The 14434-nt window shown below is 45.9% G+C and overlaps 1 protein-coding gene and 1 long non-coding RNA gene across 4 annotated transcripts in view; one reads left to right on the top strand and one right to left on the bottom strand.

Annotated features, from left to right (window-relative positions):
* FSTL4 (follistatin like 4) overlaps positions 1–14140 on the top strand; it is a 768172-nt gene extending 754032 nt beyond the window's left edge. For all 3 annotated transcript variants that reach the window (XM_060416502.1, XM_042250516.2, XM_027970246.2), the window contains 2 exons: positions 5543–5652; positions 8063–14140. In XM_060416502.1, the coding sequence (XP_060272485.1) occupies positions 5543–5652; positions 8063–8768 (816 nt within the window). In that variant the 3' untranslated portion in view covers positions 8769–14140. The remainder of the gene's footprint in view (positions 1–5542; positions 5653–8062) is intronic.
* On the bottom strand, positions 1776–8024 carry LOC132659888 (uncharacterized). The gene is made up of 3 exons (XR_009600859.1): positions 7658–8024; positions 3044–3095; positions 1776–1857 (listed from the first exon to the last, which is right to left on the bottom strand). It is a non-coding gene; the product is annotated as an uncharacterized LOC132659888 (long non-coding RNA).
* Positions 14141–14434: the final 294 nt, after the last annotated feature.

Below are 14434 nucleotides of genomic sequence, written 5' to 3'. Positions count from 1 at the left end.
TTTACCTGTCAGGACAAAAGAAAGACCTAAGCATATGCAAGAATTCAGAGAGCATATCATGAAAGATAGCAGAAAAATAGCAGGTGAGCCAGATTAGAGACATCGAGATGGAGGAAGATACAGAAGAGACAAGAGTAACTAAGAAATCTAGAGAGGAAGGTCCAAAATTGAAACAAGATGGATGAGGAGAAACTAATGTGTGAAAGTGAAGTCGCTCAGTCATGTCCGACTCTTTGCAACCCCATGGACTGTAGCCCACCAGGCTTCTCGGTCCATGGGATTTTCCAGGCAGGAATACTGGAGTGGGGTGCCATTTCCTTCTCCAGGAGATCTTCCCAACCCAGGAATTGAATCCGGGTCTCCTGCATTCCAGGCAGACACTTTACCATCTGAGCCACCAGGGAAGAGAGGAAGGTCCAAAATTGAAACAAGATGGATGAGGAGAGACTAATATATAGTAAGTGCTAAATAAAGGCATTTGAATTAGGAGAGATGCACTGAAAGAGATATTCTGATACCAGGCTCTAAAGATGGTAAATTATTTCAGTAAAAGTAAAGATAGGGAGTAGAGGAAAGAGAAGGGAGTGAAAAGATTGCAACGTGTCATCTTATGAGGATAAGAGAGGATACAGAAAATGCTTTTTGAAATTAATAGTTGAGCTAGGTAACTATCTAATTATTCCAAATATGACAAACTGATTTCTTCTGTTAAAAGCAGAGATGATGAGATTGGGTTTGGAAGGAAGAGAGGGAGAGAAAACTAGCTATAATTTGTTTACAAGAGGCATATAAAGTGATGATCGGTGGATGAAAAATGTTTGAGTGTAATATTAATATAAGACAAGGTCAGATTTAAGGTTACAAGCACTAAACAGCGTAAGGAGAGACATCATGTGAAGATAAACAGCCAACAGATAGCAAACAACTGAATACATGACACAAGAGTGATTAACAATTCAAGAGTTTGATTTTAAAATGCACTTAAATTGTACATGCCAAGGAGACAACATAATGACATGGGAAAAGTGAATAATATGAATAAGGAACTCGGTTTCATAAATATATAGAAAACCTTTCCTCTGCCAAATAGAATTTTTTCACATGTCCACATATACATGTATCAGTAATCACAAAATTTTAACAAATTTTGCAAAAGTCAGTGTTATAGGCTATATTATCTGATAATTAGAAATAATTACAATGTGACCTACCTAATGAGGAAACACTCCTAGATTGTTACTGGAGCAAAGAGGAAATTAAAACGAGAAATTACAGTGTCTGAAAGCAATGAAAAAGAGACTCCTCCTCATCAAAACCTACAGGATAGAGAGAAAACCATACACAAGGGAATAGTTGTGTCTTAAAACCTGCAGAGAATATACTTGTATTAAGAAATTAGAAACAGAACAAAATAACTGGCAGGAAGGAATTATTTAAAAGACCAAAATTAGTAGAAACAAAAAAAGAACAAAAACCAATAAATCCTTCATAAACCTGATAAAGAAAAAAACATAAAATGAAGGATGCAGAGAGAGATTACTACAGATGAAGGAAGATGAAAATAATTGTCAAATAGTATACTGCAACTCTGAGGTGGCAAATTTTAAAACCTAGAAAAAACGGATGATTGCAAAATCCAGAAAAAAATAAACTGATCTAGTCAGAAAGAGAAGATATCGTATGACATCACTTATATGTGGAATCCAAACAATGATGCAAATGAACCTCTCTCTGAAGCAGAAAGAGACGGACAGACATAAAGGACAGACCTGGGGTCAGCAGATGCAGATTGTTACACACAGAATGGACGGACGATGAGGTCCCACTGCAGAGCACAGGGAGCTTACAGACAGTGTCCTGGGAAAAACCATAGCAGAAAAGATACAATATTTATATAAATATAAAAAAGTATGTGTGTGTATATTTATGTACAACTGAGTCTCTGTGCTGTACAGCAGAAATTAATGTAAATCAACTACACTTTAATAAATAATTAAAAAACTGACCTAAGGAAAACCTGAAGTAGAACAATTAACAGAGGGTTTTTTAAAAAAAAAAAAAAAAAAGATTAAAGGTCTACCATAGACAAATGTACAGCCAAGTTTCTGATGCATTGTTTAACAATTAGATTAATACTTAGGCAAGAACACTCAGACGTATGTATTCAGAAAAAGGCAAGTCATGAGTGGAGATTTTTCAAAACATATTAAAATACATCGAAGTTGGCTAATTAATAAATTAGTATTGATCCTAGAAACAAATACATTTTAGTGATAGTTGCTTAAAATGTGATAACTGATAAATGAAGCATATGAAATTGGTAAGGCAAATGCTTTCGGGACCATAATCTTATCATTTATGAAAACCTAAAGTTGATCATTTAATCTTATTTCTCAGACCATTTGTATTCAGTGCTACCATTAGCTTTGTGAGAGAGGCTGAGCATAGTATTTATAATTGGAACTGAGCAGAAGAGGAGCTTTTGGGTATAGCCAAGTTAGAGCAACGCTTTCAAATGCAGATAGTTTTAGTATCATTTGAACTACCTCAGACCATGTGGGGGAAATGTACAGCTCCTTAGTATTAAAAAATAAAGCTATCAACTAATCTCACAAACACAGAAGCAAAACTCAACATGGTATTAAACATAGAGTCCAACAATGCATCTAACTGCTTGAGCAGGGAACAAATTCCCAGGATGTAATAATGGTTCACTCTTAGGAAATCAGTCAATATTACTCATACCACAAATTAAAACAGAATAAACTATAATATTTTCAATGAATGCTGGAAAGGCATTTAACTAAATACAGCAGCCATTCTTAATTTAAAAAAAAAAAAACAACTGAAAATAGGAATAGAAGACATAAACATAATGAAGACTGTTTCCCAGAAACCAAGAGCAAATTTTGCCTAAATGACAAAACACTAAGAGCATTTTAATTAATATCAAGAATTAGACCATGATGCCCACCATCACCATAATTAGAAAGTCTGAGAAATGCACTCTGACAAGAAAATGAAATAAACTGAATAAACCTACCTTCATCATTGTGGACTAGTGTTCAGGAAACCACTGCTTGCAAAAACTGCTCCTGGAAATGACAAAAGGCAGAGCCTTTGTGGTGAGCAATTTAGAAATGTGAACCAAAAGCCTCAATCCAGCAACGTGACCCCTCAGAACTTATCCAGAGGCCATGATCAAGGATGGGCACAGAGATTTAGTTACAGCACTATGTGTTACAGCATTATTTACATTTGCAAAACGTTCAAACTGCTATCCTAAGGTTTCTAAATAACACTGAGGGACTGGTTAAACAAACTTTGCTATGACAAAATGAAAGTGGTTCTATAAATGAGGCTTGTTCCACCAAGGCCCTCCCCCAGAAGCCAGTGTTTAAACCTTTGGCATGTTGCAAATTTTGCCCATCATTTTCTTGTCCACCACTCCCAGGTCCAATTTTTAGCTGCATCAAAACTTTGGCTTCCTGCTCTTCCCCAACTGTCACCTCTTAGCTGGCTTCATCCACGCCTCTGGAGCAGATGCTCAGCCTTCCCATCCCCATGCTACCAGCTGACATCTCCTGATATCTAGCCACCTGCCTGCATCCCCAGCCAAGCCCATAGATCCAGCAAATTTGAGAGGCTCAAAAGCTATCTTTAGTCACCAACATGCCCAGCTATGTGTTGGGACACAGGCCAAGAAGGAACTCATGACTCATTGGAGAAGTGCGGTTGACTAGCCCATAGCAGTTCAATGGCTCATGATACTGGGTTTTGAAGAAGTCACCTCTGCACACAGGGTGTTAGGGTGGTGAAGCGTGAATGACATTGACTGCTGGCAGCCTGTAATTTTCCATCTCTATTATAAGCTAAAATGACAGACCTGATATCAAGCAATGATTGCATGGTTTCTTGGAATTCTCTGGCATTTTCACCTGAACATTCTAAGATCCAGTTTCCTAATACTGATATTTTTTCTCTTTTTCAAACTTTTTATTTTGTATTGGGATGTTGTGGTAGTTTCAGGTGAACAGCAAAGAGACTCAGCCATGCATGTATCCATTCTCCCCCAAATCCTCCTCCCGTCCAGGCTGGCACATAGAAGAGTTCCATGTGCTATAGTAGGTCCTTGTTGGTTATCCATTTTAGATGTAGCAGTGTGAACATGACCATCCCAAACTCCCTACCTATCCCCCAGCGCAACTATAAGTTTGCTTTCTGTTTTTTAAGTAAGTTGACCTAATACTGATATTTTCTTATTGTCTAGTTCTAAGTTTTTTCCCATGGACTTGGCATGGAAATGTCATTCCGGCTTTTTTTTTTAATTACAGGAAAATAACCTAACTTTAGAATTTAAGAGCTGCCCTAAAACTAAAATTCCCAGCCTACATCTTTCTAATCTCCGGCATTCTGCCTGTTGACCCCTGGAGGGAAAGCACCATCCCCAAAACCCCAGCCTCAAACCTGCCAGAGGAGGCAGGGCACTTGCTGTTTGTCTTGTTGTTAAAAAAAAGAGCCAGAGGCAGTCCCACTCTTAAAAGGTTAAAGCATCCAGAGCTCTAAGCCTTGTGAATCACAAAGCCCCATCAAAGACTATCCAAAAATCTGAATCCTTCCATCTCTATACATGGTCACAATATAAAGATCAGAAAATGTGTCTCCCCTCCCTGGTCAGAGTCTGGCATCTGCTTTCTGTCCTGCTAAGAGGATCTGGGCTTGTCCTTTGGGTCCTCCAGCCAAAACTGCCCACAGGTTGGCCAAGCCCCTCATCTGGCTGCAGGTCTGCCACCTATCTGGAAATCACCTAGAACCTGGAGGCGGATGAGCACATGCAGAAGGCAAGAGGACACAGGCTGTCTGGCTCAGTGTTTCCAGCCTGCCTGTGCCAAGGTCTCAGCAGCTGGTAGACAAAAACCCAGCCTGACCACAGGGGGCTTTCCAGCAGGGCCTCCATCCTGTCTAACCCCAGATATCACTCAGCTCTGTCCAGGACTGCCAGGGTACCCTTCTCTTATACAGACACAGCAGGGACACACACCAAGGAACTGCTCAAGTTGCCTCCTGCCAAGTCCACAGGGGATAAAATTGCTCCTCCCAGGGAACAGAGACAGCCATGCTCTGTCACTCCCAATTTGTACAAAACACAGGGCCTAATTCTCCACTGCTCATAGCAAGTCCCATTTGTAAAAGTGGAACCCTCCCTTGCATCCTAATCACCGACTCTAAGTGACACAGCCAGCATCTCTGAAAGATGCCTGTTTTCTCTATTAAATTATGGACTAACAGTGCTCAGAGAGCACCTCTGCAAGCAGCATACGGTGGAGACTCTCAACACAGCAACCTAGGCACCTGGTGTCAAGGGAAAATACAGAACCAGTCAACTCCACCATTGCGTGTTTCGCTACTTAAAACCCCTCTCCCCCTTTTCCCAGCCAAAAAGAGGATCATTACCCGAGTGTGCCTGGGTCTGTACGTTTCCACCGCCCACCCCACCTCCGCTTGGATGGACCCTCACAAGGACTTCCATTCTATGTTATAGGTGATCACAGAGGCCAGCACTGGCCAGGGCCAGCGCCTCATCCGCACACCCTTTGCCGGAGTGGACGACTTCTTCATTCCCCCAACAAACCTCATCATCAACCATATCAGGTGAGACTAGCCCACAAGCCCTAAGCTACTCCACGCCCCAGCTCAGCCCTCTATGGGGCAGCTTTGCACCAGGGAGGCCCTGCTCCTTTCTCTTTCTCCCTAACTCCTTCTTTGGACCACATCAGGAAGGAACAGAGAAACAGCCCCATCCCTGTCTTCACTGTTAAAGTTAAGAAAGGCACCCAGCTCCTAATGCTCTCAGGGACCCAGTGAGGTCAGGAAGTCTTATAACTGTGGTTAGCTGTGTACTCTATCCTTGCTATATGTTTAAAAAAAAAAAAAAAACACCTAGTAGATAGAGGTAGTCCTCCCACCTGTTTTATGGATGAGGAAACTTAGGCCCAGAGAACGGAAGACACTGACCTAAGTCACACAGTCAGGAACTGGCAGCGTCAGACTAAACATGGGTCTCCCACAGAAGGGGAAGGAGGTGGGGATGAATTGAGAAAGTGCCATTGAAATATACACATTACCGCGTGTAAAACAGATAGCTTAGATATCTAAGATAGATAGTGGGAAGTTGCTGTGTTACACAAGGAGCTCAGCCTGGTGCTGTGTGATGACATTACCTAGAGTGGGGTGGGAAAGGGCTAGGGAGGATCAGAAGGGAGGGGATGGAGATATATATATATATACACATATATACACACACACACACACACACACACACACTGATAGCTGATTCATGTTATTGTACATCAGAAACTAACACAACATTGTAAAAGCAATTATCCTCCAATTAAAAATACATTAAAAAAAAATTTTTTTAAGCCGGGTCTCCTTTCGGTGCCCCCTTTGGCCTCATCCTCTAATAACCACAACCTGCGGCTCCTCTCAGAGGCCCTGCAACACCTGCTTTGCCACCATCCGAAAGAACAGCTTAGTAAGAACAGCCGTGGCCTCAACTGCAAACCCCATCCCAGCCTGGCCACTGCCCTTCCCTCTTCCTTTCAGAGAACCTTGACACTTAGTCAAGGCACCACTGCCAGAAGGCTGAGTGTGCCCTTTTATAAAGTCATCAAGACCCAAATGTCTTGTGGCAGTGTTTATGCCTTCCTTTACTCTGACATCAAGCACCTTTTTCCAGGAAGAAATGACTCATTTTTGCAAGCTGAAGCTGGACTTGTAAAAATAAGGCTCATCCATTTATATCCTTGCCCAAGGGAGAAAATAATGGCCTTCTGACCTCCCCACCTCACTCCAGAGAATACTTGGGGAAGAGCCTCTAAGATGGTTATAAATGGTAAACCACCTTAAAGAAGCTGAATTCAGACAGGAGTCATGCAAACTCAGGCACTGCAGAGCCTGTGTGTGACTTTTACATGACAGCTACCTACAGGCCTGGGGTTTTCTTTCCTGCTCTTCACATGCTCTAGCTCTTTAAGGATGCTTTAAAGATGCCATCACATGGGCATTTTCCCATCTCTGAGGCATAGCTTGCTATTCAAGAGAAAATTGTGGAAGACATTTTTCTCTACTCCGGTAGGTGTACACAACACCCAAAGGCCTCTGTAAGCAAGGGGTTTAGGCAGACTCTCGTGCTCAGAGTGAGTCCTTCCTGGAGTCAGACCCATTTGCAGCTCACAGCCAGCCTCCAAAGAGGAATTTCACCAAGTCCAGATGCGGCAACCACCACCTACTGACCTCTTCCAGTAAAGTGCCCACTCTAAGATTTAATCCTCCCAACAGCCGTTGGAAGGAACTACCCTCTTTCAATTTGCAGAGGCTCAGAGGGGTTCAGCAGCTTGCCCCAGGCTCTGCAGCTAGCAGGCACCATGGGAGTGCCAGGCCTTCTGGCTGTAAAGGTAAAAGCTGTCCTCAGCCCCAGCCCAGGGTTCCTCTGACCAGCATCGTCAGTGTAGCCAGGGGAGAGGCTGCCCTCACGTCCCTCTCCAAGGGTCAGGGGGCATGGATAAGACATCTGTCTGTCCTTGTTCTCTTGTATCTGCATCCCCAGGTTCTGACTCACCCGTTAGTCCACAAAACCACTCAGAAATGGGCTCACCTGTCCTGTCCTCCTAGCAGGCAGAGTCAGGGCAGACATATCTTGTCCTTTCCCTCCAGCCACGGGCCCACTACTTCTCAGCTGGCACAAGGTCTCTGGGAAGCTGAATCAAAGACATCCCGGAGGGAGGAGCTGCTAAGGCATAATTCCACTCCTTCACCATTTCTAAAGATGTGTGCATGTTATAGGAGCGTAAATCCAGGAACATTCTGTAACTCAGCTGCACTTGGCTTGAGATCATAGATGAATCACTTATGAAACCATCTCCTGCAAAATAGGAGATCTTATTAACAGGCTATTAGATCAGCAAAGGATAGAGGACAACAGAAAGGATGCCATCGTTTAAGGCAAAAGACAGATCCTTAACCCTCCCGCCTTCTGACCTCAGTCTTCATCCCCTCCCAGGTTCGGCTTCATCTTCAACAAGTCTGACCCTGCCATCCACAAAGTCGACCTGGAAACGCTGATGACCCTCAAGACCATCAAGCTGCAGAGCCACGGCTGCCTGCCGCAGGCCATAGCCCACACCCACCTGGGTGGCTACTTCTTCGTCCAGTGCCGGCAGGACAGCTCTTCTGAAGCACCCGCGCAGCTGCTGATCGACAGCGTCACAGACGCGGTGGTCGGACCCAACGGCCAGGTCACTGGCACCCCGCACGCATCCCCGGATGGGCGCTTTGTAGTCAGCGCCGCCCCGGGCAGCCCCCAGCTGCACGTGCAGGAGATCTCACTGCGCGGGGAGATCCAGACCCTCTACGACCTGAAAGTGAGCCCGGGTGTCTCAGATGTGGCCTTCCAGCGCTCCTTCACCCAGGGAGACCAGTACCATGTCTACGCCACACTCGAGACAGAGCCAGACATGCTGTTCCTGGAGCTGTCCACGGGCAAGACGGGTGTGCTGAAGGGCCTGAAGGAGCCCGCGCCCGCAGGGCCAGCCCGGGCCTGGGCAGGGCCCCGCAGGATCGTGAGGGACAGCGGGCTGTTCGGGCAGCACCTCCTCACACCCGCCCGGGAGTCGCTGTTCCTCATCAACGGGAGACAGAACGCACTACGGTGCGAGGTGGCGGGTGTGAAGGGGGGGACTACGGCGGTGTGGGTGGGCGAGGTATGAAGCAGTCCCGATCAGGCACCCTGTACATTTCTACAGACAAAAGCAAAAAACCTGTATTCGCTTTGTGGTTCAACACTGGTCTCCTTGCAAGTTTCCTAGTATAAGGTATGCGCTGCTAACGAGATCGGGTGGGTTTTAGGATGTAGGATTTCTGCCTTGGGCTGCGATGAGAACCTGCTGCCATGTAAAGGAATCATCGTGCGCCCAGCTACGCGCCACGTTACCTGGGCCGCCCTGGAACCAGGAGCTCCAGCTTTCCAGGCGGACGCTTCTGTCAGTTGCCTTTGCATCCTCATTCTTTAACACCGGGTCCGTCCAGACTTCACCCTGCTGGAGTGGCCTGAAGCCGGGGGCTCCCAGGAGCAGGGCCCTCCCTCCTGACCTGAGAGCCTCATCCACTCTCCCTCTGGACCTCATTTTCTCCTTTGCAGCTGCTTCTCGCTTGTCTTTCCATTTGACTTGTAAGCCTGAGGGAGAGCCAACAAGACTTATTACATCTTGGGGATGGGGAAATCACTCACTTTATTTTGGAAATTTTGATTAAAAACTAATTTTTTATAATCTCAAATGCTAGTAAGCAGAAAGATGCTCTCCCAGGTCCAGCTGTATTCTTCCCTGCCTTAGGCCACGTCTCTGAGAGGCACTACCCCACACCTGACAGCCAAAAAGAAGACAGTGGCCATCAAGGGGACTGGGGTCCTCTACATCATGGACACCCCCAAGTGCAGATCAGACCACCACATTGGTAAAGGCTTTTTCCGGGTTGGGACCCCAAGAGACCAAGACAAACCCTGTGTGCCTGCTTATCACCACTCAAGGGGGACATGTATTAGCCTGTCCAGTACCCCAGATTCTGGGCTGACCAAGCTTGCCTGCAAACGTGCCTGCAGAACAGTGGCCTCCAGGATTCAAGTGGGGTTCCTTAGGCTATCCCTTTAAAACCCCACTCTCTTCTGCCTGCGGCCCTCACACTCAACTCGTACCCAAGTCCCTGTATCCACACAGCACAGACAGCACATGTCAGTGTTCCTTACACACGGGTCCCTATCTCCCCAGGAACACACAAGGATGCAGGAGGCCACTGCCACAGTACTGCCACATGTGTAAGCTGTGGTGGGCTCTCCAGGGCAATCAAAGAAGTACAACCCAACAGATCCCATATCGGAGAATCTCAGCAAGAAGAGGCTCCCTTGGGCTCTCAAAGCACCCTTCTCGTGCACATCGGCAGGTTTGAATGGTCATTTTTCAAGCCACCTGAAGTAGGAAGGGGTGTGGTCCCATCACAGACACATCAGTTTAGATGCCCTTCTCCTGCCAACGTGGCCATGATTTTCCTGAGCTACTGAGAAATGGCCTCTTTCAGAGAAAGAGAGACATAGACCCTGTCTCACTGGAAATACAGCATCTCAGTCCCACCTAACTGCCCAATCCACCTGCCCCCTCACAGAGCTCCTGGTATCAGCCAGTCCTCTGATATGTCTCATGCATCTTAGTCCACCATACTCTTGTCCCCAAAAACTCCCGGGAGTGTGCCTAGACATATACATTCACAGATTTTTTAAGATAAAATATGTAGATATTTGAGGAAACAGACCTCAAAACCTAATTATTTAGTTTTACAATAACTGGGATGGATGGAAAACACATCTCACCTTTTTTGTTTTTACTATTATTCCTGCCTCAGTCTCTTGGCACATTTGCTTGCACGTCTGTCACTGAAATTTTCCAACTTTCACAAGCTTCTTCCTTTGGGAAGACCTTCTGAACTGTGGCAGCCCCTGGAAGAAAAAGAAAGTCTCTGAGTCTACATGAAGAAGAACCCACCAACTGCCAGGCCAGAACATCAGCCCCTCTGTGTTACAGGATTCCTGAGTAAGAGACCAGTCGAGCCGCAACTGGCCTTTTTCACTGGGAGTGACTTCAGCGGCACCCGTTCCTTTTCCACGATTCCTTCCACTTTCAAGTGTGGAAAGCTTATCAGCCTCTCATTGTCATCACTATGTAGTTACAAAGCTGGAGACAGCCAGTTTAGGTCTTGCTGCCAGCATTTCAGATACAATGAAGTAGGAGAAGGGAATCACAGCCCTGAAAATTGTGAAATTTGAAAATTCATAAAGGCAGGAACGTCCATGTTTTTTCAGCAGTGCAGCCAACTGAAAGGCTGGCTAGGATTCCACCTGCCTCTTCCTCCCATACTTCATCCCCAGCGGAATTTCATGGAACACAGTCTGAAAGCCACGGGGATATGAAGTCATTACAACAGCCAAGATCCTTCTTATGAACACAAATCATCAGCTATCTACCAATATTTATATTAAAGGAATATTTGTTTTACCAAAAGAGTCACCCCAAAAGTCAATTACGTAATGAACTATTTCAAAATTACTGGATTTTGAAATAAAATTCATTGCAGAAAAATTCAACGTAGATTTTTTTTTTCAGGCTAACAAACACACAAATAAACCTATAGTGACGTTAAGAATTTGAAATAATACCCTCATTCTCCTTCTGCCCAAGTGAGCAGGACCCTACATGGAGGTACTGGGTCCAAAAGCCCGCCCAGCCATTCACAGACTGAGAGTTGAAAGAGGGATTTGTCTGCTCCTAGAAGCCTACATGGACTTCTGCACAAGGAAGCTTGGGTGTGAATCACACACAGTGAGGCCAATGCCATCATCCCAGCCCCACAACACTGAACCAGCAAGTCCTGCCTGGGGCTGGCCCAGGCTCCCTTCTTAAGTCTTCATTCAAGTCATTCCAAGATCCTACTATTTTCCCCAAGCCTGCAGAGGTAGCTGGAAGAGCCCTGTAAAGTCTAGGCAGGAGCCACACTCATACCGAGCTTCAGATTCTATGACCTAGAGACGGCAGCGCAGGAGACAGAAGCTCAGTCCCTGCGATTGCCACCCCAATCTCAGCCTCCCAGCTCCAGGTTAGTATCCTGGAGGATAGCTCTCAAGCCCAGATAAAGCCGAGAACCACCTGCCACCCTAGGAAATTGTAACAGCTGAGTCTTCACAGAGGAAAGCCACCTGGAGCTGGCTTCGTGTGGCCCCACTTCTTTTCTGTTGACCAAATAACCTGTGAACTAGTGGAGATTTCAGAACTGAGTTGCAAAACAGATTCACGATGGATAAATTTTTCCACAAGGGGCTTAAAAAGTAATCCGATTCGTTTCCATAGTGTGTTTCATCCAAATGCCATGGACGCTGCGCCCTCTTCGTTATTACATTGCACAGCTCACTCCCCTATCTTCCTCTTCAAAAGCCAGCCTCCAGGAGCACTGATACTGCTCCCAACTCTCTCCTACACATCCACCAATCTACCTCACATCCTCCTCTTCCTCGCACCCAGCACCCCCCGGAATGTGCACTCCAAAGCAAGACACCAGACGGGCAAAGTAAGATGACAATGATGCTGACATGAAGTCCTTTGCCATCTTTCCCCACCCTGGATCCCAGATCCCACTCCAGGTGCAATCAGAACCCACGGGGACATAGCTCCTTGCTGCTGAAATCACACCCCCAAGCCCTAGCTCACAGCCCTTTGGAGTTTGACGAGCAAGACTAGAGAACTCAGAACTATCAGAGAAGTCCGTTATGATCAGACAGAAACTGCAGGGCAAGAATAGAGACCATGCCATCTCAGCCAAGCCCTAAAGGGCTGAGCTACATCCCTCCATCCTCACCTTGTGCTCTGCCTTTCCCACCTCCTTCCTATGCCTGGAGATGCCCGCTCATGAACCACTCCAGGGGCAACTCACCTAATCACCACACCAGCTCCCCCAGGGGTCTTTGCGTGCTGCTTCCTGGCTTTGGGGTACAAGTGAAAAGTCATTCATCGGGCCAAATCCTATACTATTTGCTCCCAGATTGGCACACAGGCAAAGCAGTTTTGTTCAAGAAAGTCATTAGCTGCCTTGATTGCTCTCCAAAATCATAGAGATCATATAGAACAGAGGGGCTTAAAAGAATCAAGGGGAAAATACATAGTATTTATCCTCAAGGTGCAACTACAAGACCCCAGATATCTGGTGGAATGCAACCCACTTTCTTTAGTCTACACCAGGTTACCTGCTGAGCCACTTGAGAATTTGAGTGTCTTATCTGGACCTCCAGGATTTAGGCACCAGCCACCCAGCAGACACTGGGAGCCCAGTAATAATAGTCTCCTGTGAGCAGCACTGCGAATTTAACCAGACACAATGTGTGAAATTATGGAAGATAGGGAAGAGCAGGGACTGACCTTCAAAATTCACAGCAAGGCTTCATTAGCCAGCATGAGAGTGTTGAGCATGTGCTTGGTTTTTGCACAAAACCACACTTCACACATCCCTCTTCCCAAGCTTACCCCGTGGCCCCAGGGAGCAGGCCATGCCCTAAAGGGCTGTAGAGGACTCGGCCTACATGCCATGAAAATAACTTGACCCACCTCTGCTCCCACCTGGTGACATGTGGCTCTCCACCCGTCACCAAGGCAGGATCAGACAGTGCTGCTCCCTGGGGGCATCTTCTTCAAGAGTGTTTCAGAGGAATGGCAACCATGAAAAATTGGCTGGAGATGGGGCCCAAGACATTTCCTAACTCTAAACCTTCATCTGCTGCCCAGTATAACATCTGCCATAGCTTTAATAGTTGTTGGTCCCTGGCTCCTTCAGCTGCTTCAGAGAGGTGAGGGACAGCAGTCTGCAAGCGCCCCCTGCACCCCAGACCCACAGCACAGCCCTCTGCGGTACCCCCAACCCACACCCTGACTGCCTGCCACTGGCCAGGCCCCTTCTCATTCCTGGACCCTTCATACACCACCCCTCTCCCCTCTACTCATGCTCCCTGAAGGCCTGTGAGATGATCTGAAAGCAGACTAGGCATGGAATTTTGCTGCAGTGTCGCACACACTGTGTTCATGCTATAGTGCAGTGAACGACCCTCGCAATGTGAAGTCACACACACACACTCCATTTGCCCCGTTAGGATTCTCCTCCTGCCCCACCTCAGAAAACTTCCAGATCTCTCATGTCGAGGCAGATTACATTATTTTGAGCAGTTGTGTAGACTCCAAAATATATTTTCTGTAATCACTGGTATTTCTCGAAGGTCTCCTGTAATTACTATACATGTGAATTTTTCCTTATTTATAAAATATATATAAATTATTTTTAATACATCAATTTTAGTAGAAATTTGTACCAACACAGTAACTGTATGTGGCATTGGAAATAAGTTTGTGTTTACGTTAACGTATTGCACAGTATTGGACACGCCATGTATTTGCAGTACCACTTGATATAAAGATGTTTCACAGAGTATCATAAAGTATTGTCATTGTAAATGCTCTTTTTCTGAGGATTTTACAATAAAATTTGAAAAAAGTTACTTTTTGGTGCCAGTCTATGTGCATTTGTTAAAGTGAGGACTGATTAAGGCAACCCAGGCCTGTATAGGTCCATGATGGTCAAGGCAAATTGGCCCCTGTTCTGACCCAGTCCAGGAAGAGGCTGGACAAAGGCAAGCACCTGACCCCAGAAGTATTTCTTCCCCATGTCGAAGTTTCAGCTCCCAAAATACACAACTGACATCTGGTCCAAAACTTCTCATCACCTGCCTTGCAGTGCCCTTAAAATCCACCCCAGCCCCCAGACTAATTCACTCTCAACTCCAGTCACCCTT

This window comes from Ovis aries, chromosome 5 (assembly GCF_016772045.2).
Source record: "Ovis aries strain OAR_USU_Benz2616 breed Rambouillet chromosome 5, ARS-UI_Ramb_v3.0, whole genome shotgun sequence".
Classification (NCBI taxonomy): domain Eukaryota; kingdom Metazoa; phylum Chordata; class Mammalia; order Artiodactyla; family Bovidae; genus Ovis; species Ovis aries.
The sequence above is the reverse complement of the archived record's forward strand: the minus strand, read 5'-3'. Positions and strand labels throughout refer to the sequence as shown.